Source organism: Tyto alba, unplaced genomic scaffold (genome assembly GCF_018691265.1).
Source record: "Tyto alba isolate M040663 unplaced genomic scaffold, T.alba_DEE_v4.0 Super-Scaffold_18, whole genome shotgun sequence".
Taxonomy (NCBI): domain Eukaryota; kingdom Metazoa; phylum Chordata; class Aves; order Strigiformes; family Tytonidae; genus Tyto; species Tyto alba.
In genome coordinates, this window is record NW_024881280.1 from 25,510,265 (window position 1) to 25,536,740 (window position 26,476).

Sequence of the window (26,476 nt, forward strand, 5' to 3'; positions counted from 1 at the left end):
GGACAACTGGAGAAGAAAATAGAGAGACTATAAGGGTTTTGTGTTGTTTTTTTTTGTGTGTGCCTTCTAGAAGGCAATGTAGAAGTAACATTTTCTCAGAGCAAAAAGATGTCTTTCCAAACTTGCAATGGAAAACAAAGTATGCTTGTCACTAACCATTCAGCAGGAAATTAAACTGCTAGAGAGATGTTTGTGACCAGCTTATGCCATTAATCAAATTCTACTGTTTTTTACAACTTTGCCAGAGACCAACATATACTGCGTCTTGATAGTCAAACAACCTTATTGCTTAAATGTCTCTGGAACAACTTGAACTAACATGTAATCCCAATACAAATAGATTTTTCTTTTTTTCTCTTTAGAAACTTTACAGTTTTGGCTACTACTATTTCAAGTGTAGTGTATAAGGATCGATAACCCCTGTAACCAAGATGGCTGATGAACATGCACAGGCATCAATTGATCTCAGGAGCTATAAAATCAACACTTTCCTTCCTTGTGCTTAATTGATTATTTGTACTCTGACATTGCTGTCAGAGCTCTGGTCTTTTTAAAGTGACCATTAATGTCTCTGTGTTGGGCAAGAAAATGAGACCCCCAAATACACTAGTGGTACCTTTCCAGGAATAAGTCTACTTCCTGGTAGGAAGAGATCTGTTGACTTTCGGTTTCCTCTTTCTTTTAGTCTGAGCCAGTTTCAGAATAATTCCTTCCAAGTAATTCCCTGGTGTAATCCTATCTAATTTTAGTGATACTAGAATTGGATGTGGAAGCTGTATGAAATATTCAGGATTTCTGTGAAGGTATACCTATGAAATTGAGTGACTCGGAAGGTATGGTTGAGAAGAGGGATGGCATCAGTTTGGATAATAGACACTGTTTGTCATTGGGAGCTCTGGGGGCAGAGGTATGGATATATTTAAAGCCACATGTGGTTAGCTTTAGCATTCTCTCTCATTCTCCCAGGGCATTTATTCTTTTGCATGATCCTTAGCTGACATGAAAGCTGTGACTTTAAAATCTGAATTTCAAAGGAATTCTCAATATTTGCCTCAGATGTCCTTTTTATCTGTAAATCCTCAACTATCCTTCAGTCAGCACTGCTGATCCCTTGGCTTTCCAGAAGCAGTTGATTCTTCCTTGATAGCTTCTTAAACTAGATAAGGAGTCTCTTGCATATAGGTCTACATGCCAGTTGTCACCCTTCTCATCTGGGTTTCTCAATTCAGGTAATAGGGACTGGTGTGTGCTAGCAGTAGACTGGAGATTGGTGGAGTCTGTAAAACATCTGAGGAGTCCGGATCTTGTTGCTATGACTCAGATGGGTTTCTGCTAGCAGGGTCCTAGTTCTTTTGGGACTATGCAAAAGGTCTTCGGAAATAGAAGGGTTAAGTGGCATGGAACAAAATCATTTGCAGCTAGGCTTCTAACCATCTTTTTGGCTGCTGGATGTGTCTTAATCTTTTAAGTCAGTAGTCAGTGCATATGTGGCTTCCCAATTCCAAACAGGTTTTATCCAGTTTTGCAGAGTTTGCTAAAGGGAAAGGAAAACACTTATTCAAGAGGGACCAAGCTTTTGTTCTGACACTTTAAGCAACCTAACTTTGTTTTGTTTCTGCCTCAAAATGCCATCAGCAGTATTCCCCAACCTTATTTTGTGGATGCATTAGCACTGTAGTGTCCTGGACAAAATATGAATTTTGTAAATGCTAAGATAGAAATCAAGGGCTTAGAGAATGGCAACTAAAAAGAAGGGTTTAACTTACAGCTTGAAGAGAAAGGACAAAGAGGCATTTTGAGAACCTGTCCTATGTCTATAGTCCTTGCATAGGTTAATTCAGCAAAACTTTCCCATGAAGTGTTTTTACAGAATCATACTTGTTATCTGGTATGTAACCTGGAAATGTATAGTCATTTCTGACATGTGGCTTACATTCAATAGGTAAAATACATACAAATGGTCTATCTATGAAATATCAGGAGGAATTTCAGTCAGGATAGTGTCATGTCTGTTGCCACATGGTCACTCTCTTATGTTAACCATTGCTATTTAAGGGACAGGAGAATAGACAATGACTCTTCAAAAGGTAAGAGCAGCTAAGGTGTATTTCATGTGAAAGACACCTCTTTGAGATGGTTAAGCTTTCAAATGTAGGTTTAAACACTCTAGTCTGCACTACTGATCCCTCAGCTTTCCAGAAACATTTGATCCTTCTTCAGTAGCTCCTTAATCAAAGAAAAGAGACTCCTGCATGTAGGCTCAAGTGCCACTTACCAAGCTTCTCATCAGAGTTCCTCAGTTGAGGCAAAGGAAACCAGTGTGCATTACCAGTTACGCACACAGTTTACCAGTAACAGCTGAAACCACAAGGTCCCCACTTGCAAATTTTGGGTGCTGTTTGTATTTGTTAATAGTATGTTTTATATGCATGTGATGTTCCCCCTCCCAGTACACATGGGATTCTCAGTACACTTACTGGCTAATATGCAATTGAGAATTTAAGCTATTCAGTTGGCACCATACATCGTAAAAAGAGTGGCAAACTTTAGATTGGAGATAGCATTGCAAAAGGAGAACTAAACCTCAAGAGTGCATGCAGTTTTTTGCACCCCCTGCAGAAGTCTGGAATCCGGCTGGCTTTGTAATCATAGTTGGACATAATTCCTGTGATGCTGACTGTTACGCTCTTAGAGGGAGGTTGAAGCTAGTTCATGTAATAGTCCTAGCAACCATGGAGATAACTCTGGGTGCCTTTAAAGCCTCAGGCACTCAGGTGCCACAAGGAAGGGTACCTTAAGTGGGAGAGAAATTTAGGTTCTGAATGTGTGATGCTGCTGGTTTTTGCCCATGATATCTGAATAAAGATACATTGGTAGCAAGACTGTCTTCTGTTCTTATACTGTGCTGTTAGTGAGGGCTGTGCAGTGTGCCCTAAACAATTACTATTTTTTTTTTTTTAATGCGGTATTTGGGACTGGAGCTTCAAAGATCTGGGTTATTCCTCTGACTCAACTGTCTGTTCAACTGTCAAATGTGTCTTTGGGAAGAGGAGTCTTTTCTTTGCCACTGTTTTCTGTGTCCTGAAAGAGGGAGACAAAGATGCTGTCCTGGGGTTAGAAAGTGGCCTCTGATCCTTTCCTGAAAGACATGTATCTGCAATTACTACAAGGCACTGTGTTGCCACATTGTGACTGATTTTTCTTGCTTTCTGACTTCATTGCTTTTCAGGCTTGTATGAGAAGTAGCTGCTATAATATTTTTTATTAAAAAAAGAAAATGGCACAAAAAACTCTACAACAATAATCACATAATTCCAAAATTCAAATAATTCCTTCTGATGAAGCAATAGAGGCAATTAGAGCATGAGAAGGCTCACCAAATGGGATGATACAGACTTCTCCAGCCTGCTTTAATGTATTTCCTTTTTAACATAACAGAAGCAGAGATTTTGGGGCTACTTGGTTTAGACTCATACATTTGATTTAGGTTTTTTCCCCTCTGAGGTAAGTAGTTTGAATCTTGTCCAGGCAGTAAGCAGTCAGATTATTTCATTGCCGTTATATGCATGCCTGCATGGTACGTGATATGGCTCACTTGAGTTGTCTTAGCCTTATCTCCAGCATCTTTTTCTCACTGTCATTATGATTAATCCACTTGTTTTGTAGCATTTATGGTGAAATTTGAAACTAAACAGGAAGAGAAACTCCAGTTGTCTTACTGTTGGTAGCACAGCCCACCTATGTTTCAAGTAAGATACATTGATGGAATGAGTGAGAAGCTGTTGGTTTTGGTACTGGTACTATTATATCTACCCAGAAATAAACAGAAGAATTAAATCTCAAGCTTTGTCATGCCTGCCTCTTGCTTTGATTAGCACTGCATCACTGGAAAGCTAATAAAATGTAAAGCTGACTTAAAATAGGATCTCTTCACAACTGTTGTGGTCTGCAGAAGTCTGTGCATAATTGTTCCTGTAATAGTTGGTTTAAAATTCTGTCCTATGGTAAAACTTTGAGGTTTTACATGTTTCTTGAGCCATACACTCACTTCCTGAGTGGCAAACTGCATCCATTAAATAAATATACCTGAACAGGTATTTCTAATAAGGGGGTGAATCCAGGTTGAAGCTCTGGAGTTACTTTATTCACCACTGAGGTGTAGTCATCTTCAAAGCAAAATATATCATCAGGTGAAACTCTGTAAAGCAACACTTTGAGTACTGTAATTCTTTTGTATTTATGTAAAACTGTCTAAGCAGCAGCTTTAGCGAATGTGGTGGTTTCCCTCTAGTGGCTGCTCTCTGTAGTCCCTGTAGGAGAGGCTGCTCCTGTGATTGCCTTCCTTACACTAATAGTTCTCTTGAGCTTTACTCTCTGAAAATCTAGTGTGCACAAATATTTCCTTAGGCAAATTGTAGATGAGTCACAATGTAGCAGCTTCTGAGTTCTTTTTATCTATGCTGAAGCTTTTGTTGCTCTGATCTGTTAGGAGCAGAAGTACAAGGCGTTCTGGTCAGTGTTTCATATGACAGCCCTATCAAAAAACAAAGGTAGGGCCAGGCTGACAGAAAGCACTTTGAAGTTAATTTAACTGTTGTAAATCTTAATTTTGAAAGCATGAATACTTGATTATTTTTTTTCATACTTCCATGTCCTTTTTTGAACTCCTCGCTGGTTGTGAATATAAAATAAAATCCGTTTCCTTAAAAGTGGAAATAGCTCCCTCTAAAAATCTGAAACCATCTATTACCATTAAAAATGAATAATATATTGAACAAATAATAAAAAAACTTCATTTTATTTTTAAATGCTGAAAACTTTTTCATTTAGCTTGAAATTGAAACATTTTTAATGTTTTCTAAGTAAGAATAAAATTTCCTTCGGAAGAACTGAAACATCCTTTCATTGAAACAGTAATGTCCTATTTGAAGACTTTTAAGTGGGATCAATTTTCTATAAACATAAATGTTTTTCTGATGTCTGTTAAAAATGATTTTGCTGTGGAGATACACAGTAGTTATGTAGTCTCTAAAATTGTTAAAATTCAGCAGCAGTGAAATTGAGGTGAAGAAGGAAAATAACCCACTGCCCTTGATGGAAATATGTAGACACAAGCGCAATTTGTGACAGGTGTGACCTCTATCAAATTGTCTCCTTTCTTGTTCTTAATCACAGATTACATTCACATCAAGTAAAAGACACACAACGTAATTACTGCAGTAGGTTTTGTTTGAGAGCCTTAGAAATGAGCTGCAAGCATGTTGAATGCTGCCTGAATCCATGTTGAGTCTTATTACAGCCATTGGCCAGGGTGTCTGTAAATGAAAGCAAGTCACTCAATATAGTAGTACATGTATTTAGAGTAAAATCAAGGAACAATTTATTTATTTATTTATTTATTTATTTATTTATTTTTTAAAAAGGGCTTTTTTCTTTTTATATAAGAAAAGACATTTTAAAATAGATTGTATCCAAATAGTTAAACCCAGCTTAACTTATTTTTTGTCAGGTCTATAGGTAGACTGGTGTATGATTCTGAGAGAACTGGTACGGTAGTCCTGCTACTTTTCATTTATTTCCTGAGTTAATTCCATGCACTTAATTAGTTTTCCTGTTGATGAGGGGGGGGAATTCTTATTTGCACTTGTGAGGCTAATTGAGTCTGTGGGTATTTAAAGGATTTTGTGTATGCATTTCTTATTGCTGGATGAATGTAAATAATTAAACTTTCCTTCTGGATAGGCTGGTGTAAGTCATGCTCAACTTCACTGGTTTCCCAGTGAAGCCATTTTGTAAAGCTGTAAACATATTTTTTCTGTAAACCATGCTAAAGCATTTGTTTTGTAAGTGTGCATTATGTTTTATTAACGTGGGGTAGTACATGGAAGTGATCCTGTTCCTTGAGGAAACGAAAAGGTTGGTGCAGGTAAGGTCCTCAGTGAAGGTATTTATCTGCAGGGAAGTGCAGCTGTTTATTCCTAGCTGACAGCTAACATTTTCCTGAATAGGGGGATTCTGAAACCTGTATATGAGCAAAACAAGTTTGTATGTATGTGAGTATGTGTTGATTTGACAGGGATATTTATATGATGTCTGCAATGAACTGGGAGTCTGGGGTTGGCAGTTCTTTCCTAGCAATTAACAATGCTCCTGGAGTTGCACAGCAGATCCTGATCAAGAAAAAGACCCTCCTAAAACACTTTGGCCATACCATTGCTGCTTGAAAAGACACAACAAAATTTAGACTACTGACTTGTATTCAACCAAGACAAAAAGATATTGAAGGTTTTCAGAGCAGTTGCCAGCTCTGCTTTTGAGCCGTGCTCATGTTTTGATATTTGCCCTATCCTTTGTAGGAGCTTAATACATATGAGGAAGCCATAAAGGTGTGTGAATAATTGGCAGAGTCTTTGTCCTTAAACCCATTTCTTTCCTCACCTCTTCCTCCCCACACCCTTCCTCATTCAAACCTGCCTGTAGAAATTGTGGCTGAATATCTTTGGACCTAGAATATCTTCTGCCTGTCTTGTGAAAAGATCATATATGGAAAAGAGAATTCTGTGTTTAATATGGTAACATCTACAAAAAAATCTGCCATATTGCATAACTATGGATAAATACTTAATCTATATTACTAAATATATAGTCTGTATATATAAGACAATTATCTTCCAAAGCACTATTAATATCATTAGGAATGAGAAATGGGTGGGGCACTGGCTTCATAACCTCCCTCCTCTGTGCCACACTGTTGGGGTTACAATGAAGAATCACACTCTGGGGTTGTGCTAGTCACATCTGAATATTCTTTAGGTAGTTGTTGAATAATGTCTAAATAGGGAGAATCAGTTGGTTGTAAGCTTTGAGAGAATCTGTCCAGCTTGTCTCGTGTCTCTTTCTCATGTTTCACAGATTTGTATGCACATGTTTTTCCACAGTGAATCACAACTTTTCTGGTCATTTTGTAAAAGTGTAAGTAAAAAAAACAAATGCTGCTCCCCCTCCTCCCTAACCCCTTCCAAAAAAAAAAAAAAAAAGAAAAGCCCCTCCCTGTCTTGGGATGCTGTTGGCATACCTAAGAGATATTGCCCTGTACAAAACAGACACAAAAATGCATCTTGCCACTCAACACACTGAACAGAGCTGAGATGGCAGCTGAGCATTTCAATTAAAAAGAAAAAAGCAGATAGAACCTTTTTATTGTTATAGAGGGTTTCTCTAAAAAGCATTAGTGTATCACTGTGGAATTATTTATTGTTGTAATTATAATGAGGAAGTTCCTTTTTCATTCTCATTAATCTGGCAATGTCCTTTCTGGTTGTCTCTTCTGCCATTCTGTAGACTTGAATGTTTGACCTCTTCTGTAATGTTGGATAAGATATGCAATAATGAAGTTAGCCTGGTTTCACGAAGGTCATTTTAATCATATAAATGGATCAGATAATGACAGCCTACACCAAGGGTAAAAGCACACTTTTTGATCTACCTGTGAGGAACTGGTGAGGGGATTAACCCTTTTTCTCCTTTGCCTTTCATAGAAGGGAAATTCTCTGTGCTGTTAACCACTGAGGGTGGATAACAGTTGGTATTGTCAGAGCTCTTGTTTTAACTGCATCCCTCTGACCAGTTTGTTCTAAATGAGTGAGTTCTTGGGGGCCAGATGGAAAGCAACTTGGCATTTTCAGAAGACATGAACTACTTCTTGATTATTACTTTTTTTTTATTTTTTGGCATGTCTATTTTTGGCACTTTTATATATTTGGGCCAAGCTATTAATTAGCAGCAGTGTACATGTGATAATGATTGGGACATGCTGGGCAGGTTGGATGGAGTTTTTCCATGTTTGGAAGTATATACGAGTTGTTTTTTATGAACAATATGCACACAAGTTTTGAGTAGGTATCTAGGGATTCATGAGAGCATGAGGAGGAGTCACTGCAGCTGAATCAAGTAATATTTTCTCAAGAAGCCTGAGCTGCAGCTCAGCTAATGTCCAGAATATGGAGATACCCGAGAGAGATATTTTTGCTTCTGATTAAGTAGCATTTGCAACTGTAAAGCAGCAAAGCAATGTGTACTAGTCTGCCTCATTTGAGTATGAAAATGAGAGATAGTGATCAATTCTGTATGATACACAGTTCCTTAGGGGACAATAAGAAGGGGGATGGAATGACCAAGAAGGTCAGAAACACCAACAGGAGTCATGCTCTGGCAGCTTAGCTATTAAATTATTGCTACAGTAGAAACTTCCTTATTCTTTTTCCTGTTATGTTGTCTTTTACTCTTCTCACTAATAAAAATTAAATAAATTACATAAATTACCTAATAGCCAAATGCCATCTCACTGAAAGTATTATAAATAGTTTGTTTCCATGCAGCCAGCTTGTAACGCTGCTAGAGTTCTTTGTCTTTCCTTGTCTTTTATCATATAAAACTGTTGCACAAAGGGAAGATAGAAATCTTTCCCTTCTTTTTCTCTGTCCAGTTAACCTTCTGCTTTGCTTCCTCCTACATCTAGATTATCCTAGTTGAAGAGTGATGTAGGTGGAGATAGCTTGAGAGAGGAAAAAATCCCCTACAAAATAACAACCCCCCCCACCAACTTTGGTCCCTAACTCTTGATTCTGTGTGTCTAGGTGTAAGACCACAGAAATGCCTTACTGGGTAAGTGATGGTACTTATGGAGAGCATTATCCTTCTGCTCCATGTGGCCCATTTATTTTCTATTATCCCCAGCATCTGCAGCTGTTGCTTTAGGAAAAATTCAAGTCATCTTTTAAAAACTGATCACACGTAAATATCTGTATAGTAAGAGCATATGTAATAATCATGTTCAGTGAAATGAAGCTTAGCACATACCTCTTCCTTCAATTCTATCTCACTGTGAAACATGCCACTCTTACTTGTCAGTCCGCACCATGACACAGGCCAGAGGGGGTGCAGCCCCTCATGCAGAGTTTTGCTTGAGGACACAGCACAGAATAAAATGTTGTACATAACTAGTCTGTTGAAAATGGGTCAAAATAAATGCTGTTCGTGTGCTATCAGAATAAAAAGATTGATTTGTTTTTGTTGAGCAGAGAGAAATAATCTGCATAATTGACATTAGTTTTACCAGTGAAGTAAGCTGAGCTGTAGCAGTGCCTCTTGTTGTCCTTGTCCTGTATCTCTTAATATTTTCAGTGTGTCTTGCTTTTTCTTTCTTGGGTTCCCCTTTTGCCAGTTTGGACAATGGACCCAGACCTGATATGCAACAAGTTCCGTTTCAATCTTCATTTCTCTGATATACCCATGTCATAAGCCACAGTAATACTCTACTGAAATGACCATAGATGCTTTTAATTTGGCACACACCATTATTCAATTTCACTTAGCATTTGACATGAATGAGATGTTCCAGTACTGTAATCTGAACAATTAATGTTTTAAGTAATTGCCTGTCAACTGTGATGGATGAGCAGCGAAACTGGACAAATATGGATAGCACTAATGCTGTTTTCCCAGGAGCATTGTTTGCCAGGGCAACTGTGACTTTACCTTTTGGAGAAGGAAGGGCTCCTTTTTCTGTTTTGACCTGTAATTCAGGGGGCAAAGTAAGCACCTTATAGCCAGGCTGCTTTGCCAAAGAATCTGAGTAATCAGCCAGGTTGGTGAGTGGTTGTCTTTCTGTGTTTTTTAAAAAAAAATATGTAATTTTTTGAGGGTTTGAGGTTTTGTGGGGTGGGTTTTGGTGGTGTTTTTTTTTTTTTTTGTTTTCTGTTTGTTTTTGATTTTTTGTGTTTTTTTTTTTGTTGTTATTGTTTGTTTTTTTTTTTGAGACTCAAGGACTGAAACCAACCTGGTGTTTGATACCTAAGTCTTGAGAGATCAGTGTGATTAACTTTGAAGAGAATCCCAATCACCTTTGGGCTATTGTAAATCCAGATTCTTAGGAGCGTAATATTCTGCTGTAATGGCTCAGAGGCATTTCTGTCACCAGCTTGTTTTTCTAATACTGTGTTGCCCTGTACAACATGATGTTTGGAAATTAATACCGTAGCACAAGAGAGGTTTCTACCTCTGCTTTAAATGCATGTGAACTCTGGGCTCTGGGGTGGAAGGCACTTCACCAAGTGGAAGAGTTTGTGACTGTGACACTTACTTCTGAGCTAGGGAAGTTTTAAGGTGTGAGGGTTGCTTACAAGTCATAATACACTGACACAGCCTACTAGTCTGTATCACACCAGGTTGATTTTGGTGACTTTTCCCATTGACAAATACTGAACTAATTGGGGGGTCTGGCTTTAACTGTTGTACCTATCACCATCCCCAGGCAAGGGACCTGAAACTCTTTATGCTGGGCAGAAACTCAATGACAACGAGTGGCACACTGTCCGGGTAGTTCGTCGAGGAAAGAGCCTGAAGCTGATGGTGGATGATGATGTTGCTGAGGGTAAGTGTGATGTATGAGTATTTTTTGTCATTATCTTTGTATCTCTGTTCCCAGGCTCTTCTTTGCTGTTATACCCATTCTCCCTGGTTTTTTGTTTTGTTTTGTTCCCCCCCCCATTCCTGTTACTACCTGTATATTTAGTCTTACTATGTTGAAAACTAGGGTTTAGTTCTGAGATACTGAGTTTTCTTAGCCAGCACCAGAAACTTCTGAGACACCTACAACTATGTGAAATAGGGGATTAGGGGACAGATGAGCTTGCACATACCCCAGAATGCAGAGGTGCTAAGCAGCACTCTCTCCTGTGCCAGGCTTTATCTGGGGTATACCCTGAGTATTCCTTATTCCTGGGCTGCAAATGTGGTGGCTTTCAATGCTATGGAATCAAAACCAAGGCTCTTAAAACCTTTCTTCTGCACAAACTTTTTCTTAATGTTAAACCTGCATTTGTTAGATGTGTTAAAAAATATGGATTTCTGTCTTCTGACGTGGTTTTGTTTTTGTTGTTTTTCAAGTTCCTGTGCTTATGACTCAGAGCCATCCAGAAGAAAAAAAACAACTCCATCAGTTTGTTCCCAACTTCATTTTAGAGGTTGGGGAGGACCCTAACTCACCAGAATGTATTATATCATAAAGCGATCATTTCTTTCAGTGTCAGACCTTTTTTTATTTTTTTTTTTGCCTTTATTTTTCCTTTCCTGCATTTTCTGACAGCTTTTTGAGCTCCTGCTTCTTTCTGTAGAGAAATGTAATTGAAGGGTGGGGGAAAAAAAGGTCAATCACTCAGGAAAGATGTTGTTTCCCAAGTTATGAGATTTGCATTGAAATGAACAAGGTACTCTGATCTTTTTTTTCGTTACAAAATTTTAGAGATTATACCTATCTGGTCCATTTTTCCACAGCTGCAAGAGCCAGAAACTTAGTTTTCTTTTCTTTTTTTTTTAGGGTCTAAAATTCTTATAGCTGTGTATAACTATAGGAGCTGTTTTTTTGAGGAAAACACCATCAGTCCCCAGGCTAATAATAGAATCACAGAGAACACTAGCCCTGGATGCAACACTGGTATGGGTATGTTCACTTAGTTGTGACCCATACCATTTCCCCAAATGCTGATGTCCTCTCCTCTGAGTAGCTTTTACTGGGAAGGTAACTAGAAGGAATGGCTGCTATAGGCAGTGCCAGAATACTATATCCTATCTCTGCAAAAAATTTTCTACTGTGTGAATGCAATTAATTTTAAGTAATGTGGTAACCAGATTATTTGGAAAACCCATGAGTCAGGATTTTGAAATAAGCCCAAAGTAGTGGGTTTGCAGGAAAATGACTTGATACATATTTTCCCTCTGAAGTAAATACATGCTGTGCTGTATAGGCTGAGAATTTGCAGGAGAGAATCAGAAACATATGAAAGAAGAATAATTCCCTCTCCTTATTGGAACTGGTGGAGTCTTAGTCAATATTAGATTGTAGGAAAATTAAATTTTATTTAAGAGGGAACTTTCTGAATTAGTGAAATATGCTGACAAATATTTCATCCTGTTTACTCCTGCATTTAAGAACGGTTCTGGATAGGCCTTTTTAGCAAGCACCATGAGGTGGCACTCTTTGCATTTACCAACTCAATTCCCAGAAAAGCCATCTGTTTTTTTGAAGTATCTTTTTCATGAAACTGAGTTTGTAAATAATAATGATACTAAAATAGGATCTGCATATGTACATGTATATGAATTACATAATTAAAGATTCATTACAGCTAAAAATATCTGTTAAAAGAATGCCATCATGGCAAAGTAAAAAGTCAGAAAAGCCAGAGTTAAGATTTTCTGTGCAGTCTGCATCCCACTTCCTTGGGCAGATGATATAATCTTCAATGATGTGGTCACATAGATTTTTTCCACAGGATTCTTGCTGTCTTTAGGCATAGATCAGATGTCTAAATTGGGCTCCCAGTAAAAATAAACAGCCTATTTGATTGCTGCCTTCTTTTTTATTGCTTGTTTGGAACAATGCACACCAAGTAAATTTTGCTCTAAATATAGAGCTGTTGTTTTTCCTTTTGTGTGTGTGTTGTATGCTACTCATCAATATGTTTATACAGAAGTAAGAAGCTGTAACTTGATTTATTCCCGTGTCTGTTATATGAAATGAGTAGGTCTCTTTTTCCCATTTTACAGGTTTGGAAACAGGGCACCAGATTCAAGTTGTGGATGTACTGTGTACCAATTTGGATTTTTCAGTCATTTGCATGAACAAATATTCAGTATGTCTGTAAATTGAATCCTATAAATTAGCTCAACCCTGTTACTTGGAGAATTAGGTCTAGACAATTAATGACCACCTGTGAAAAATTTGTAATGAAGTGACTGACTTGGCTTCCCTCAGGACACCTAAGGGAGAGACAGAATCTAGTTCCTCTGAACAGCATTTTGCTGCTTAATCACAAAAGTATCCTCTCACATTGCCCCCAGCTTCCGAACAGACCTCAGAACATCAGTGATAAATGAGACGCAAATATAGGAGTTATATTCCTCCCTATAGCATCTTGCTAGCACCCAAATACTGCAGCAGAGCCTGGAATTTTTCTGTCTGCTACCACTTGAATTAAAGAGCTGCTGATTGCTGTAGTAGTTACAATACTTTCTGGAGAGCACAGCGGAGGAATTAGAGGGCAACTCTGCAGGTGAGGCTGACAGCTAATGAGATCAGAAAATACTGGATTTCACTCCGTGATTTCTTAAGAAAATACATCTCTGTCCTGATTCTGGTCTTGTATTGTCATGTCCTTTTCAGCTTTTCACTGAACAACTCCTAACTTTCTGCAGTACCACTTCTAACACTGTCCTATTTCTCTTAAGCCAGTCCCAGTTTTTTCATTTTTCACCTTTTCTAAAATTCTGGGTTCATCTCTTCCAACCTCCCTTATTTCCTTTCTAATGCCCTCTATATTTGGGTTCCCTGTTCCACTATACTCCAGATTTCACAGGCCTGGCTTTTTTCTTTCCTAATGCAATATCAAAACTTCTTTGCATTTATCTAGCAGTAGAAGAGCTAAGGAGAGCAATTTTCTTGCTCTTGGTCCTTGACATGTCTACATTTTATTTTTCTAATCTTTTGATGTAAAGGAGTATTTAAAAAAAAAATATTTTACTGTTAGGAAAATACAATTATTCTCATTTGGAAAAGATCAGAAACTTTAATTTGCTAAAACTGAAACAGCCCTTAACAGTCACAGTAGTGGAAGTGAGACGGTTTGTCTAAACAAAATTTCCCAGTTCCTGTGAACTAGCATTTTTCAAACTAAAGTATTATTTTTTCTGGTAAGGAACTGTTTCAGGATTTCAAAACATTTACATTGGTACTGACACCTGAATTTCTGACCATTCAGGAATTTGTGTGATTCTTTTCAGCTGCTTTTAAGCTTGTCCAGCAGTATCTGCTTGGGTTGAAGCTTTCCATGTTAATGGTCTTTGTATAATTGTCTTTAAATTTAGATCCACTGCTAAAATTGGGAATAAGTGAAAAAAATAAGTTGTTTTGCATAATATTTTCTCTTCGTATTTGGAATAGATAATTGAAAAAAAAATTTCTAATAACAACTTTGCTTGTTTGCTGTCTTTGCAAAAACTTGATCTCATTTGGACAAAGTATAAGCTGAAAAATTGTACTTTGTACATGATAAGGAGAGTTGACTTCAGAATATTTCAGTGTTTCAAGAAGACCTAAGCAAGAAAAAGACCATCAGTTCATTTAATCTGACTCTATATACTACAAGCCAGGATTTATTGTCCAAGTGTCTTAGAAATGTTTTCTGTTTTCATTCTATCCTCAACAGAAAAAAAAAAAATAAATGTTCTGAAGAGTAGAAGTCTTGAAAGGCCAATCAATATATATATATATATATATATATATTTTTTTTTTTTTGTCTTTTAACACCTGGGAACTGCTTAGGTAAGAAATGCCAGGAGATTTCAGGATATAGCACAAAATATGAGAAAACTTATAAATCCCAGTTGATATGGCCTGGGAGGAATTAAGAGGAGTTTGTCCTGGACTCAGCTATGGTGATCGGTGTGACTCCCAGGTATAATGCCAGTGACTCAAATACCTCTTGCAATGACTAGTCAAGAGTTGTGTATATATGCTAACTGGTCAACAGATGTAATCAAGCATGATATTATTGCTAAATTTTATCTGTCTAGCTCACTGGAAACATTTAGTCAGGTCTTTATCCAGGTGTCAGTTTTTTACAAAACTAGTATTAATGTAAATATTTTTGACGCTTAGTTCTTTTAAACCAAATTGAATTTGACCAGCATGTTAAAATGTTATTGGAGGTAGAGGGACCAACAAGTATTGTGGCTGTTTCCTTTGTTTCCTTCTAGAACTAAGGACTTGACCTGTGTGGTAATTATATTAGCAACATACTAGAAGGTTAAGTAGAGAAACATGCAAAAGTAGGGAAAAGTTGAAAGTGGATAGGTCTATGCATTTCGATGTTTAATTTCATATTTGCTGCTGTCCTTTTTCCACAGGAGCTTTGCTTCCCTGCTTACATTAAGAAATGATGATAGAGCAAATGGGTTGACATAGGCCTTTGTATTAAAGGAGGTGCTTGTTTTTAAGATCCCCTTTGAAAAGTCTGTAGTGAATGAGGCATAACATGTTAAAAAAGAAGAGATGTCTATGTAAGGCATGTGAATACAGCCCAGAGGAATTGTCTTCTCTACCTTAGAGTTTCTATGGAAAGCTAGATAAGTCACTTGAAGTCAGATCTTTCACAGTTGACAACTAATTGTAGCTGTCCTTTTGGGATGTACTCTTTTGGGATTGTGGATCTTATTTCTGCAAGTGCTGATCCTCAAAATCAGTGAGTATTCCACAGCTGTTACATATTCCACTAAATTGGATGACAAATACTTATTTTGTGAGATCCAAAGCTATTTATATGTTGATCTTTGTTTGTCAGGTTTGTGTATATAAAGTTGAAAGTAATATTACTTAATCTTGCTGGAGTGCTAGAAGGTGAAGTGAATATTTGAGGATAATTTGCACACTGTGCTGCTGAATTTGTGGGTTGATCATGGCTGACTGCCAGACACCTACCCAGCTGCTCTCTCACTCCCTCCCCTCAATAGGACAGGGGAGAAAATAGGATGAGAAGGCTCATGGTTCAAGATAAAGATAGGGAAATTGCTTACCAATTACTATCATGGACAAAAGAAGACTTGACTTGGGGAAAATTTGTTTTTTGCCATCTAAAAATAGAGTTGGATGGTGAGAAACAAAGACAAAAAGTAAAACATCCTCCCCACTCCCTCCTTTTTCTTGGGTTTGCTTCGTCTTTCCTGACTCTTCTACCTCCCCTTCTACCCAGCAGGGCAGGGGGATGGGGAATGGTGGCTGTGGTCTGACTGTAGCAGTTCCTCTCTGCCATTCCTTCCTCCTCACACTTTTCCCCCGCTCCAGTGTGGGCCCTTCCCATGGGCAGCCGTCCCTCATTAAGTGCTCCAGCTTAGGTTCTCTCCACAGGCTGTCAGGAAAACCCACTCCAGGGTGGGCTCTCCATGGGCCACAGTTCCTTCCTCTACCTGATCTGGCGTGGGGGTCCTCCACAGGCTGCACTGTGGTGTCTACTCCACTGTGCTCTTCTCCGTGGACTCCTATAGAATTTCTGTTCTGGTGCATGGAGCACCTCTGCCCCTTCCTCATTTTCTGACGTTGGTGTTCGCGGGGTTTTTGTTTGTGTTTGTGGGGGGTTTTTGTTTGGTTGTTGGTTTTTTTTTTTTTTTTTTGTTTCCCCACTTTGTTCCTCACTCACAGGCAGCATTTTGGCCCTTCTTAAATATGCTTTCTCAGAGGTGCCGCCACCTTGGCCGAGGAGCCCAGCCGTGCCCTGTGGTGTCTGTCGTGGAGCTGGCTGTGCCTGGGCTGGGTCTGGGCCTCACAGAGGCCACCCTGCAGCCACCCATCGCCAGCACCTCACCACATAAACTCAGTACAACGCTGCAGAAAATTTCACGAGAGAAAAAAAATTACCTATTTGTAGCAGAGTTTGAATAATGGTTGTACATTGAATGATGAGAAAACAATGAGATTTTGAGAAATTAATGAATTTATTATTATTCCTGTTGCATACTAAATGGCACAAAGCCTGTGGAGGAAGGATACTTTCTTTGTGTGACCAAGTAGTTAAAACTATCTTACTTAAGAACTATAAAGAACTAAAATAAGGTTGTTTGTAATGGTTTTTATTCTGATGTTGCCCAACTTGTCTTTGTACTCACAACAGCATGCTAAAAGACTAGTTTATTTCCTCTGTCTGTGTGGGTTCTCTGTCTGTACTGATGCCTAGCACACTTACTGAAACATTTAAATATGCTTTAAGAGTAGCCTGATATATTTGGTATACTGAATAGCTTGAATTTTTTAATTGAGAGGTTAAAATCTGTCACAATGTGACAAATAGCCCAAGTGGTAGGCTGATGATTTAAATATATGGAGGGCTTTTTGCCTGTTGCATTCCTGTGTGTTTCCCTCCTGCCCTGCTCTTAAAACAAAAGAAATAACAACAGGCACCAAGAGAAGAGCAAAATAAATATTAACAGGTTTGTGACTGTTCTCACTTCTCGCTCTGCTCTTTTTATATTAATCTATGTTTATTGAGTGTTTTTAGGAAGCAGGTTTGTAAGAGTTGTTTCAGAAGTGTCGGAGGTGTTTGGCAGATGGAGTGTTGGATCAACTAGATCACTGTAGGCTTTAAGGGAGAGACCTATTCTTTGCAAACAAGAAAGTTTGAAGCACTGGGAAAAATACAGAACTTGCTGCCTATGGCCCTTTAGTCCTGTCTTCTCTATTCTTCCAGGTTTTAGTAACTGCTACACTCACATCTCTCCACCAAGAGTCTATGCATTCTTTCTTATGCAAGCTGCTGAACAGTGAGCAGATAGGATTAAGTTAGTACTGAAATTAGTCTGGAAACCGGAGAGTGAAGGACTCCATATAGCCTGTTACTGATCCCTGGACTTTCTGCCTGTTTCTCCTTATTTCTGTCCTTCAGGCACAATGGTTGGTGATCACACGCGCTTGGAGTTCCACAACATCGAGACAGGGATCATGACAGAGAAACGATATATCTCTGTCATTCCCTCCAGCTTCATTGGCCACCTCCAGAGCCTCATGTTCAACGGGATGCTTTACATTGACCTGTGCAAGAACGGTGATATCGACTATTGTGAGCTGAAGGCACGCTTTGGTCTCCGCAACATTATAGCTGATCCTGTGACGTTTAAGACCAAGAGCAGCTACCTGAGCTTAGCCACCTTGCAGGCTTATACATCCATGCACCTCTTCTTTCAGTTCAAGACCACCTCAGCTGATGGTTTCATCCTCTTTAACAGTGGTGATGGCAATGATTTCATTGCAGTTGAACTAGTCAAGGGGTAAGTGACTTTCTACTATATTCTACTGATTTATTTACAGATAAACTTACTTACAGGTAAGCTTAAAATACTGCACAAAGAGAAATTCACCTCATACTCATGCTTTCTCTGTTTGCTGAGGTGTATGACAAAGCAATTAGACATAAGCACTGAAGCTTAAGACTCCTGATTTTATCACTGCCTTCTACTTGTGGTTGAGGGAAAGACACTTTTACATTGTGAAACATTAATGTTTTAAACCCTTTGGATTTAGTTAGGGCAATGTTTTGTCCTGTTAGCCTTGCAGAATAGTAGAAAAGAGGAGGAAATGTGCTGAGCGCTCTGAGTCACTCTTCCCCCTTTTATTTTATTTTTTTTCCTTGTAACAGACTTGTGTTTCTGCTGTCTCCACTGAGGGAAAAAAAATAACATATGGATTCCTGAACTTGTATTTCTGTGGTAATGGTTGAGGAAAAGTGAACTCAGCTTGCTTTTGAGACACTATATTCTTTTTGCAAGGCCAATTGCTTATTAAAAATAAAATAAATCCTTTGTTAGCTGAACAAATTCTGATTATTTTTTTTTATAATCATCAAGTCACAGTAGATGTTTTCCACAAATGTAGTTTACTAGTCCTGTTTATTTCAGTATAACCATAGTTCAATCAGTTTCATCTTTAATTTTGCACATATTTCTGTAAGTGGAACATTAAGTAATAAAGAAAGCAACAGACACGTGCTTCTGGTGCTCTGTGGAGAGTTGAATTTTGTTGTCTTTTTTTTTTTTTCAATTCTAAGTAGAATATTTCTCTTCTATCCTCAGGTGGATTTCTGTGATTGAACTATATAAATAATTCAGGTTAACACTCCCATGACTTCAGTCTTCGTTAGGGTCTTTATTTTTTGCTATAAGCTTTGCTAATTGTTTTCCAGCTATTTGAATAAGCCTAGGATCTCATGTGAATTTTAGTACAATATTTTGAGTGAGTTTCCCAATTAACTTCTTAAGGGAGTTATTAAAAACTCAGAATGAATCCGGGGAATATATGCCCCAAATAAGCACATATAGTGTTGCTCTCCAGTACATTTATCGATATTACCAATTCTAAAAAATAATTACATGCACAGACAAGGCTTTTTGTGGAACTGTGAGAACTTTGTGAAAAAGAGGAATGCTTTATGGTTAGAATCTGATGACTCCAAATGTTGGTATCTGAAAATACTAATCCTTATACTTTCTTGGTGGAAAGGAAAATACTGTCTGTTTTCAAATCTGTAGCCAATATTTTGGCTTACTAGAACTTTCTAACCCAAAGATACTTCTCTTCCTGACTTTTGAGATGAATTTATAAATTCTGGCTAGAATAAACGTCAGTAGTGCTGAAGTTATTGCACAGTTTTAACTAGTTCTTGCTATGTTTACAGGTATATACACTATGTATTTGACCTTGGAAATGGACCTAATGTTATCAAAGGCAACAGTGATCGTCCTCTTAATGACAACCAGTGGCACAATGTTGTCATCACCAGAGATAACAGTAACACACACAGCCTAAAAGTGGACACTAAGGTGGTCACTCAGGTTATCAATGGTGCCAAAAATCTGGATCTTAAAGGTAAATTCTACAAGACCAACAGTTCCCCCCTTTATTCTTGGGGATCCCAACCAGTAAACAAGAGAAAGCTTGCAGGAACCATGCATTACAGAACAGTAAATCTGGAATTTGCTGATTTTGGCTTTCAATTTCATCTTTCTCTGTTTGACAACTTCCTGTAACAGAATAGTTTGTTATACTTTGCTTTTTTAGAAAATGATTGTCATCCTACAATTTTTTCTAGATGGGATGCAATTACAACTGAGTTTTTCATTTTGGGCTTTGTTTTGGTCTTTTGGAGGAGTGGGGTGTGGATCTTAAGTTTTCATTTTGTTCTTTTTGTAATAAAACGTAGTAAAAATGACTTTTTGTACAATATCTTGCTCTGCTTTTAACTTTTTCTGAGCAGTTTTTCATCTTGCTATGTTCATGTTGGGGGGCAGAGAGGGAAGGCTGCCCTAGAAGGTATGTAACTTCCTCCTTCTGTGTTTACCCCTTTCTCCTCTAGGTGATCTCTACATTGCTGGCCTAGCTCAAGGCATGTATAGCAACCTCCCGAAGCTAGTGGCCTCACGTGATGGATTTCAAGGCTGTCTAGCATCTGTGGATTTGAATGGGCGTCTGCCTGATCTAATCAATGATGCTCTGCACCGCAGTGGGCAGATTGAGCGTGGATGCGAAGGTATAATGGATCTCAGAGTTCTCCCTCAATCACTCCCCCCTTACTTCATTGATGCCCCCTGAGCGTCTACTTGTCCACCTTACTGTCTATTTCATTAGTTTGCTTTCATCATGACATTCTTCACTTACACCGATGTCTTCCAAATACAGTTTAAGGATAGCTACCTTCTGCAAGCAGTTTAGGTGCTATTCTCTTGCATACTCCAGCCCCTATGAGGTGGTATCTCCAGTAGTGGAAAGAATGGTACTGGGATAGAGTGCTATTTACTAGTAATTTTTTTTCTGGGTGGTTTATTAACATTACAGTACTCTTAGAATACTTTGAAAGAGGTTCTGAGCCTTCAATTCACTTGTGCTTCAGAGCGCCCTTTTTTGGGATCCACAATAGTATTTTGAAGTCCAAGCAGAGGCAGGGGAAGTGGAAGGTAGGAGGAACTGAAGAGCAAAGATCAGACCAAAACAGGAGTTCCTTTTTGAGGAGGTGGACGGCCAGTGAAAGCACTGAGGGCATTGTCTCTACTGTCTGGAAAACCTTTCTGTCTTTCTGCTATATTTAATAGTGTCTGTTAACCACCTTGTTCCCTGTGGAAATGAGTGTAGTGTAGCACAACTTAGGGCTTTGCCTATTTGTGGCAGAGCTGAAATGCCAAAAGTGCACCTTTTCTGTGCTGTTGTTTACAAGGTTGAATGGATATCAAAATGCATTTGGGTTTTTTTGAAAACATCCTTTCTGATTATTCTTGATGCATTGAAAGCTTTTCTTTAATACTGGTGATTTCTGGTAATTCTTCTATTTAAGATTACCCTAATGTGTTGGCTGTATAGCCTGGCTGTTATCTCTACTAACTCTTCTCCTTCAGAGGACCTCTCATTAGAGTAACCTGTTGTTCTGTATGTGGCTCAGGAACAGTCACAATGCTTTCCCCCAAGACCCTGCACCATTATTAGAACTATGGTGTTTCCTTCTTCTGTACCCAGTGTAGTTCCTTGATTTAGTGTCCTATTACTGAGGTTCTGTAATGTCACTGCCACTCCCAACACATGTAATGTGGCACTTTGTCTGTGTGCCAGTCCAATACCAGCACAGCTGCTGCCTGAATATGGAGATTGGTTCACTCTTAAAAATGTTAGGAATGTGAGTTCCCCTGCTCTTCTAAAGCCCTTCAAACAAGATTCAAAGTTGGAGACAGATCTAGAAAACTCGGTGGGAAGGTCAATGATGGCCCTTATTCTGCCTTTGGAAGAACCTGATCTTGCAAAGCAGTGCCCATGCTGTCTTTCTGAATGGTGCCTGCTCAGTACCAGGGAAACTGCTGAGGAGGAAGCCATTCTCTTTGCCAGCATATTTAGGATTAGTAAAAAAAACCTTAGAATCAGGTCACCAGAACCTAATTCTTAAAAATGTTTAATTTGCTTTTTGAATCACAGCAATCACCATGGCTTCATCTCCCATCTTGACTGCTGTCTGCTGGTACCTGTTCTTACAGTTGCCACTGGCAGTCACACCTAGCTCTCCTTTCTCTGACTAAAGAAAAACTAACCATGTTTGATCCTTATTTAAGTCTCCCTATTTTGTTTCCATCGAGTGATCTTGGGTGTGCAGTCTTAACAATGTTTTTAAGGGCTGAAGTCCTAAGCAATTCTTCCTGTCTCATGATGTTTAAATGTGTTTGTAATAAACATTTGCAAGTTTTTCTGGTGAATAGTTGTGCTGTGTGTTGATTTTCAGGACATGTCCTTATTTTATTGTGAAGGGCAGTGGGACCATATACATGATGAGAACGTGCATGCTTAAAGAAATGTCATTCCTTCCCTACATATGAATCTTGCCTTCCAAATGTGTCGTGAGAGATTTCTGCTAATGCTCTTGTTGTGGCTTTGCTTTCAGAAGCAGAGGAGATTACAAGGTGGCAGCTGTTTTCTCTGAAACTGTCAGTTTGATTTCAGAACAGAATCAAAGGATTTTTAGAGAAAGGAAGCCTGGAGAATAGTAGGGTGTGAGAAGTAGGTCAGCAGACATCACCGTCCCACCTATGACAGACCAGTACTATGACAAATGGGTGACGTTGCATCCTGCTTTCATTTACCTCTATTCGCGTATTTCAGTACCTTATTCCATACCATCAGTTAAGATTCACACGTTTTAATAGTAAAATAATATTATTTGTTGTCTTGGTTCTGTTGTCACCTCCTGTTCAGTTTGAGCAAGCCATTCAGCTTCCTTAGCCACATTGTTCCTCTACTTGCGATAAGAGTATGAAATTCAACTGTCTTGCAGAGAGCTTTGAAGTAGTGGGTGGGGTCCCCTAGAGATGAGCAGAGCATTAGAAACTGAGGAAAAGAAGCCCTCTATTGTGACTTGGTTCTCTTCAGTTCAACAGCCTATGGTCTGTGGTTGGAAGTTTTTATACAGCTCCTGAGTTTGAGTAATAAAGACTATTTCCATTCCTATGCCAGACACACACAGCTTGAGAGAAAAGATGTCTGCACTGTGGTATGTATGCAAGACTTGGAGGATGGAAGGAGTTGTTCCAGGTGACCTTCTTTACCTCCTTGAAAGTAAACCAATTTAAAGTTTGGATCAGTTCCTCCTTGATTCCAGACTTCTTAAACCATTTATTTTTGCTGAGCACTTCATTCCTAGTCTTTCTTACTAGGTGAGTAGATTAGTTTATTCCATCCACAGAAGTCAAGACTGAGTGACTCACTGCTTTTTCCTCTCTGGTCCTGGAAGAAGTTAAACAGTTGTCCAACCTTTTGTGGAGTTCAAGAACGTTGCCCTAAATATTAGAGTACTTCCTGCATTTGTAGTGTTTTTTCACCTCTTTATTAATTTGCCATAATGTTCTGTGTTCTTTCCTTTATTTGGACATCCTTACGTTGCTTACTGTAGGCACTAGAGCCATCTGAAATTCATCTGCATGTTCTGAATGCTCACATTCTCCCCATCCTGTCCCCAGCCAAAGAAATCTTAACAGCAGTGGTTAAAGAACACTATTTCTTCTACAAGGTAGTTTTCTATGTGCTTCAGAGATGTGGCTTCTTTGTCTCCTCTTCACCTTTCCTCACCTGTTCCACTCATAACAGCTTCTCACAAAGGAGAGTGATTATTATTAAACTGGCTGACACTGTTCCAGATGTTTTGGGACTTTTTTTTGTCCTAATTTAATTTTCTAGATCCTGCACTAAAATCATAATCTTGTGCTACTTTCCATGAAATAGTATAGTTAACCTCTGGAATTCTCTAGTGCATGAAAAACATGAATGACACATACAGGATGGATAATCAGAAATGCCTTTTGCATGCCAAGCAGTTTGTGGAAAATAGAAAATCTAATCTCATGCTTAAAATCTCACAGCAGGATAGTGTCAGAAAGGATTTCACCCTTCATCTGCTCAGTAGTGAAACTTCAAATCTGGAGATACTTCACTTTCTCTGTGGAATCAAAGATTGTCCGCTGAGGAGAGGAGCATTAATTTACTCTGTGATGGTTTGACAGCTCTCCTTTTCTTTATGCTTTTGGATTCTCTTGTCACAGTGCTACTGGAATTACGGAACAAATAAAAAAGCTTTGCTTCAGTTCAGCTACAAAGAACACGAAGAGCAGGACAGTTAGGAAAAGTGCTTGTTCGTTACACAGAAATTACTTTGTTAGAATACATGTTGAAGAAGATGCATGGAGAAGCGCATCCTCCTCCTCTTTCCACCCCTCCCCCTTTCTTTTGCATTTTGTTTAAAGAACTTTGTGGATTTTATGGCTTTATATAGTAGAGCAGTTCCAGAAGTGGGAAGAAAAATCTGACTAGCTCAAAAGGTAAGGTGATTACCATCTTGAATCGTTTGTGGGCTGTAAAACAATAGTAAAGATTCAAAATGTAAAACTTCCTAGGAACTGCAGGAAATGGCATCCGTATGTGCCAGTTGTAATTTATTGGGTTGTAAATGTAGCAGGAGACAGTGGGAGAAAGGGAGAGCAACTAATCTCTCTTCAGTATCAGCTGTGATATTAAAACTTTTTAAGAACAGAAGGTTATGAAGGTGAGTGTGCACTTCTTAAATAGCCATCTTTTGGGCAATGAAGTCAGTGATTTGGTGTTTTGTTGTTCCCGTTATGCTGATAATAGAAATATGTAACTTTCCGTGGTAAGGGATTCAGGAGCTGCTGCCTGTACTCCCATCTTTGTCCTCTGCTTTTTCCATGCTGAAAGAGAAAACTTAGAATCAAGGTCTAACACATCAAAAGTCTATGTGGCTTCTTTGTGAACTGGACTCCTTTAAAAAAAAAAAAAAAAATTCTGTGCTTAAATGGAAGAGCATCAGTGGTATTGTTTTGTTTTGCCTTTTTATGCTCTTCAATTTTCAAAATGTGTACTTGGATATTTAGTTAGTCAGACTTGGTATATTTATGATTCTCTTTTGCCACGTGGACTCTATTTTGATCACAGATAACAAGACCATTCCCACCTAGGTGAAAGAGTGAGCTTGTACAGCTGTCATTTCTGTTGATTGCTCTGATGAGATTGATGAAGATTATATTGGTCTAAAGCCTGATCTGTCTCTTTGCCTGTTGATGCAAGTTTTCTTAAAGATGTGTTGAAAGCCATAATCAGGCAAAAGCTTGTGAGGGGGCAAGGTTTTAGTGTCAGTTTATATCCAGTGTCAGGTTCAGTTGTTGGGATAAACAGAGATCGTCATCTTCTAGAGTTATTGGTCCTCTATGGTTTTCTGGCTATAAATCCACTTCGGACAAAAAGTCAGGGCAATCTGTACTTTTATGGGAGACAGAAGACTTAAGTTCAGATCCAGGGCCTGGATGTAGAAACAAAAGAAAAATATTATTGACTAATGTGCTGAAAGTCAAATAGATTCTAAGTATTTCTCAAACGACAACATCTCTCTTAAATTACCAGTAAACGCTGAGAGATGAGTGTTAAGAATGTGGTACTTTTTCCTTCTCTTTCTCCTATCTGTAAATTCTGTAACCTTGTGTGTGTGAATGAAATGCATTTCCTCTTTCTTGTATGTGGTTTCGTTATCTGTTGCTTGGCTGGGTTAAGGTAACCATGTCCCTCTGTCTTTGTTGCTTACGTTGTCATTCCTGCATGTATTGATAATGTACATTGGCTGTGATGATTATACTTATTGCTTTTATTTATATCAAGTGATGTGACCCTGGTTTATCTACTTTTATACTAACCTGCTGTTTATTGGGTTTGCCTTTTTTTTTTTTTGTTTTGTTTTTGTTTTGTTTGGTTTTGCTTTATTTTTTATTTTTTGCTAACAAAGTTGAGCTGACCAAAGCTGACCTGCAAGGTAGAGAAGGTTGTTCTTCCCCCTTCCTGGTTTGCACTGAAGGATGCTTTTATGTAACATTCGGTGCCTTTTACTGGATGCAGTCACACCTCTGAGACAGGAACAAAATGACAAACCCCAGACCTCTGGAGGAGGGATATCTGGACTGAAGAAGGACATGACAAACAATGGAGGTGTTCTTGTTGACCTGAGTGGGGTTTGACTGTATCAATCTCTAAATATCTATAAGAGCACAGGTTGATTTCCTGAAATGCCTAATAATTGTTTAGGCAATTAGCTGCTGTATATAGAGACCTAGAAGATCTTCAGAGCTTTAAAAAAAAAAAAAAGCTGACATGGATTCTTCAGTACTGGTTTAAGGAGTTGACACCAGGAGGTAAAAGCGAGTTTTTTAACTCAGACTTTGGAAAAACAAACAAATAAAGAAAAAACTTTCTGTAATTTCAGTTAAATAAATAAAAACCCCCATCTATTAACTACAAATTCCCTTAATAGTTAAATGGGATTTTATGAGATATAATTGATCAAACATATGATTGATCATGCCTGATGGTTTTGTACCTGATAATTTTTGTACCTCTCATAGGTCTTTTTTTAGAGCCTTTTACTGGGTAGCCTCTTACTTTTAACAAAACAGATAGGGCTCTTTCATGGTGCTGATCCTCATGTGAAATTCTTACTGACACCTTTTATTACTATTGCCTGCTAGATAAAAAGGGATCAATCAATGATGCTTGAGGTTGCCAAAAGGTTGAGGACCATGTGGATGTCATTAAAATACTAAAGTTACTCAAGTGAAAGCCATTAAAGAGATGGAGAGTAGCTCCAGTAGAAAAGTGGGGAAACCAAGGAAGATGGCTCAAAAAGGGGAGGCCAGATAGTGGTTGAGAACATGCCACTTGAATTACAGAGAGATAATGGGATAAAGAGTGCTGGCATAAAACCAGTTTGTTGAAGGCTCATTCCTAGGACACATATAGTGAAGGAAGGATTATTGGTAAAATTACATACAAATACCCTATTTCCCCAGGACACAA

At 38.4% G+C, this 26,476-nt stretch overlaps 1 protein-coding gene across 21 annotated transcripts in view; it reads left to right on the forward strand.

Moving 5' to 3' along the window:
- NRXN3 (neurexin 3) overlaps window positions 1-26,476 on the forward strand; it is a 1,014,891-nt gene that overhangs the window by 426,752 nt on the left and 561,663 nt on the right. For all 21 annotated transcript variants that reach the window (XM_042790607.1, XM_042790621.1, XM_042790610.1 and 18 more), the window contains 4 exons: window positions 10,313-10,432; window positions 17,490-17,871; window positions 19,275-19,465; window positions 19,953-20,126. In XM_042790607.1, coding sequence (XP_042646541.1) covers window positions 10,313-10,432; window positions 17,490-17,871; window positions 19,275-19,465; window positions 19,953-20,126 — 867 coding nt within the window. The remainder of the gene's footprint in view (window positions 1-10,312; window positions 10,433-17,489; window positions 17,872-19,274; window positions 19,466-19,952; window positions 20,127-26,476) is intronic.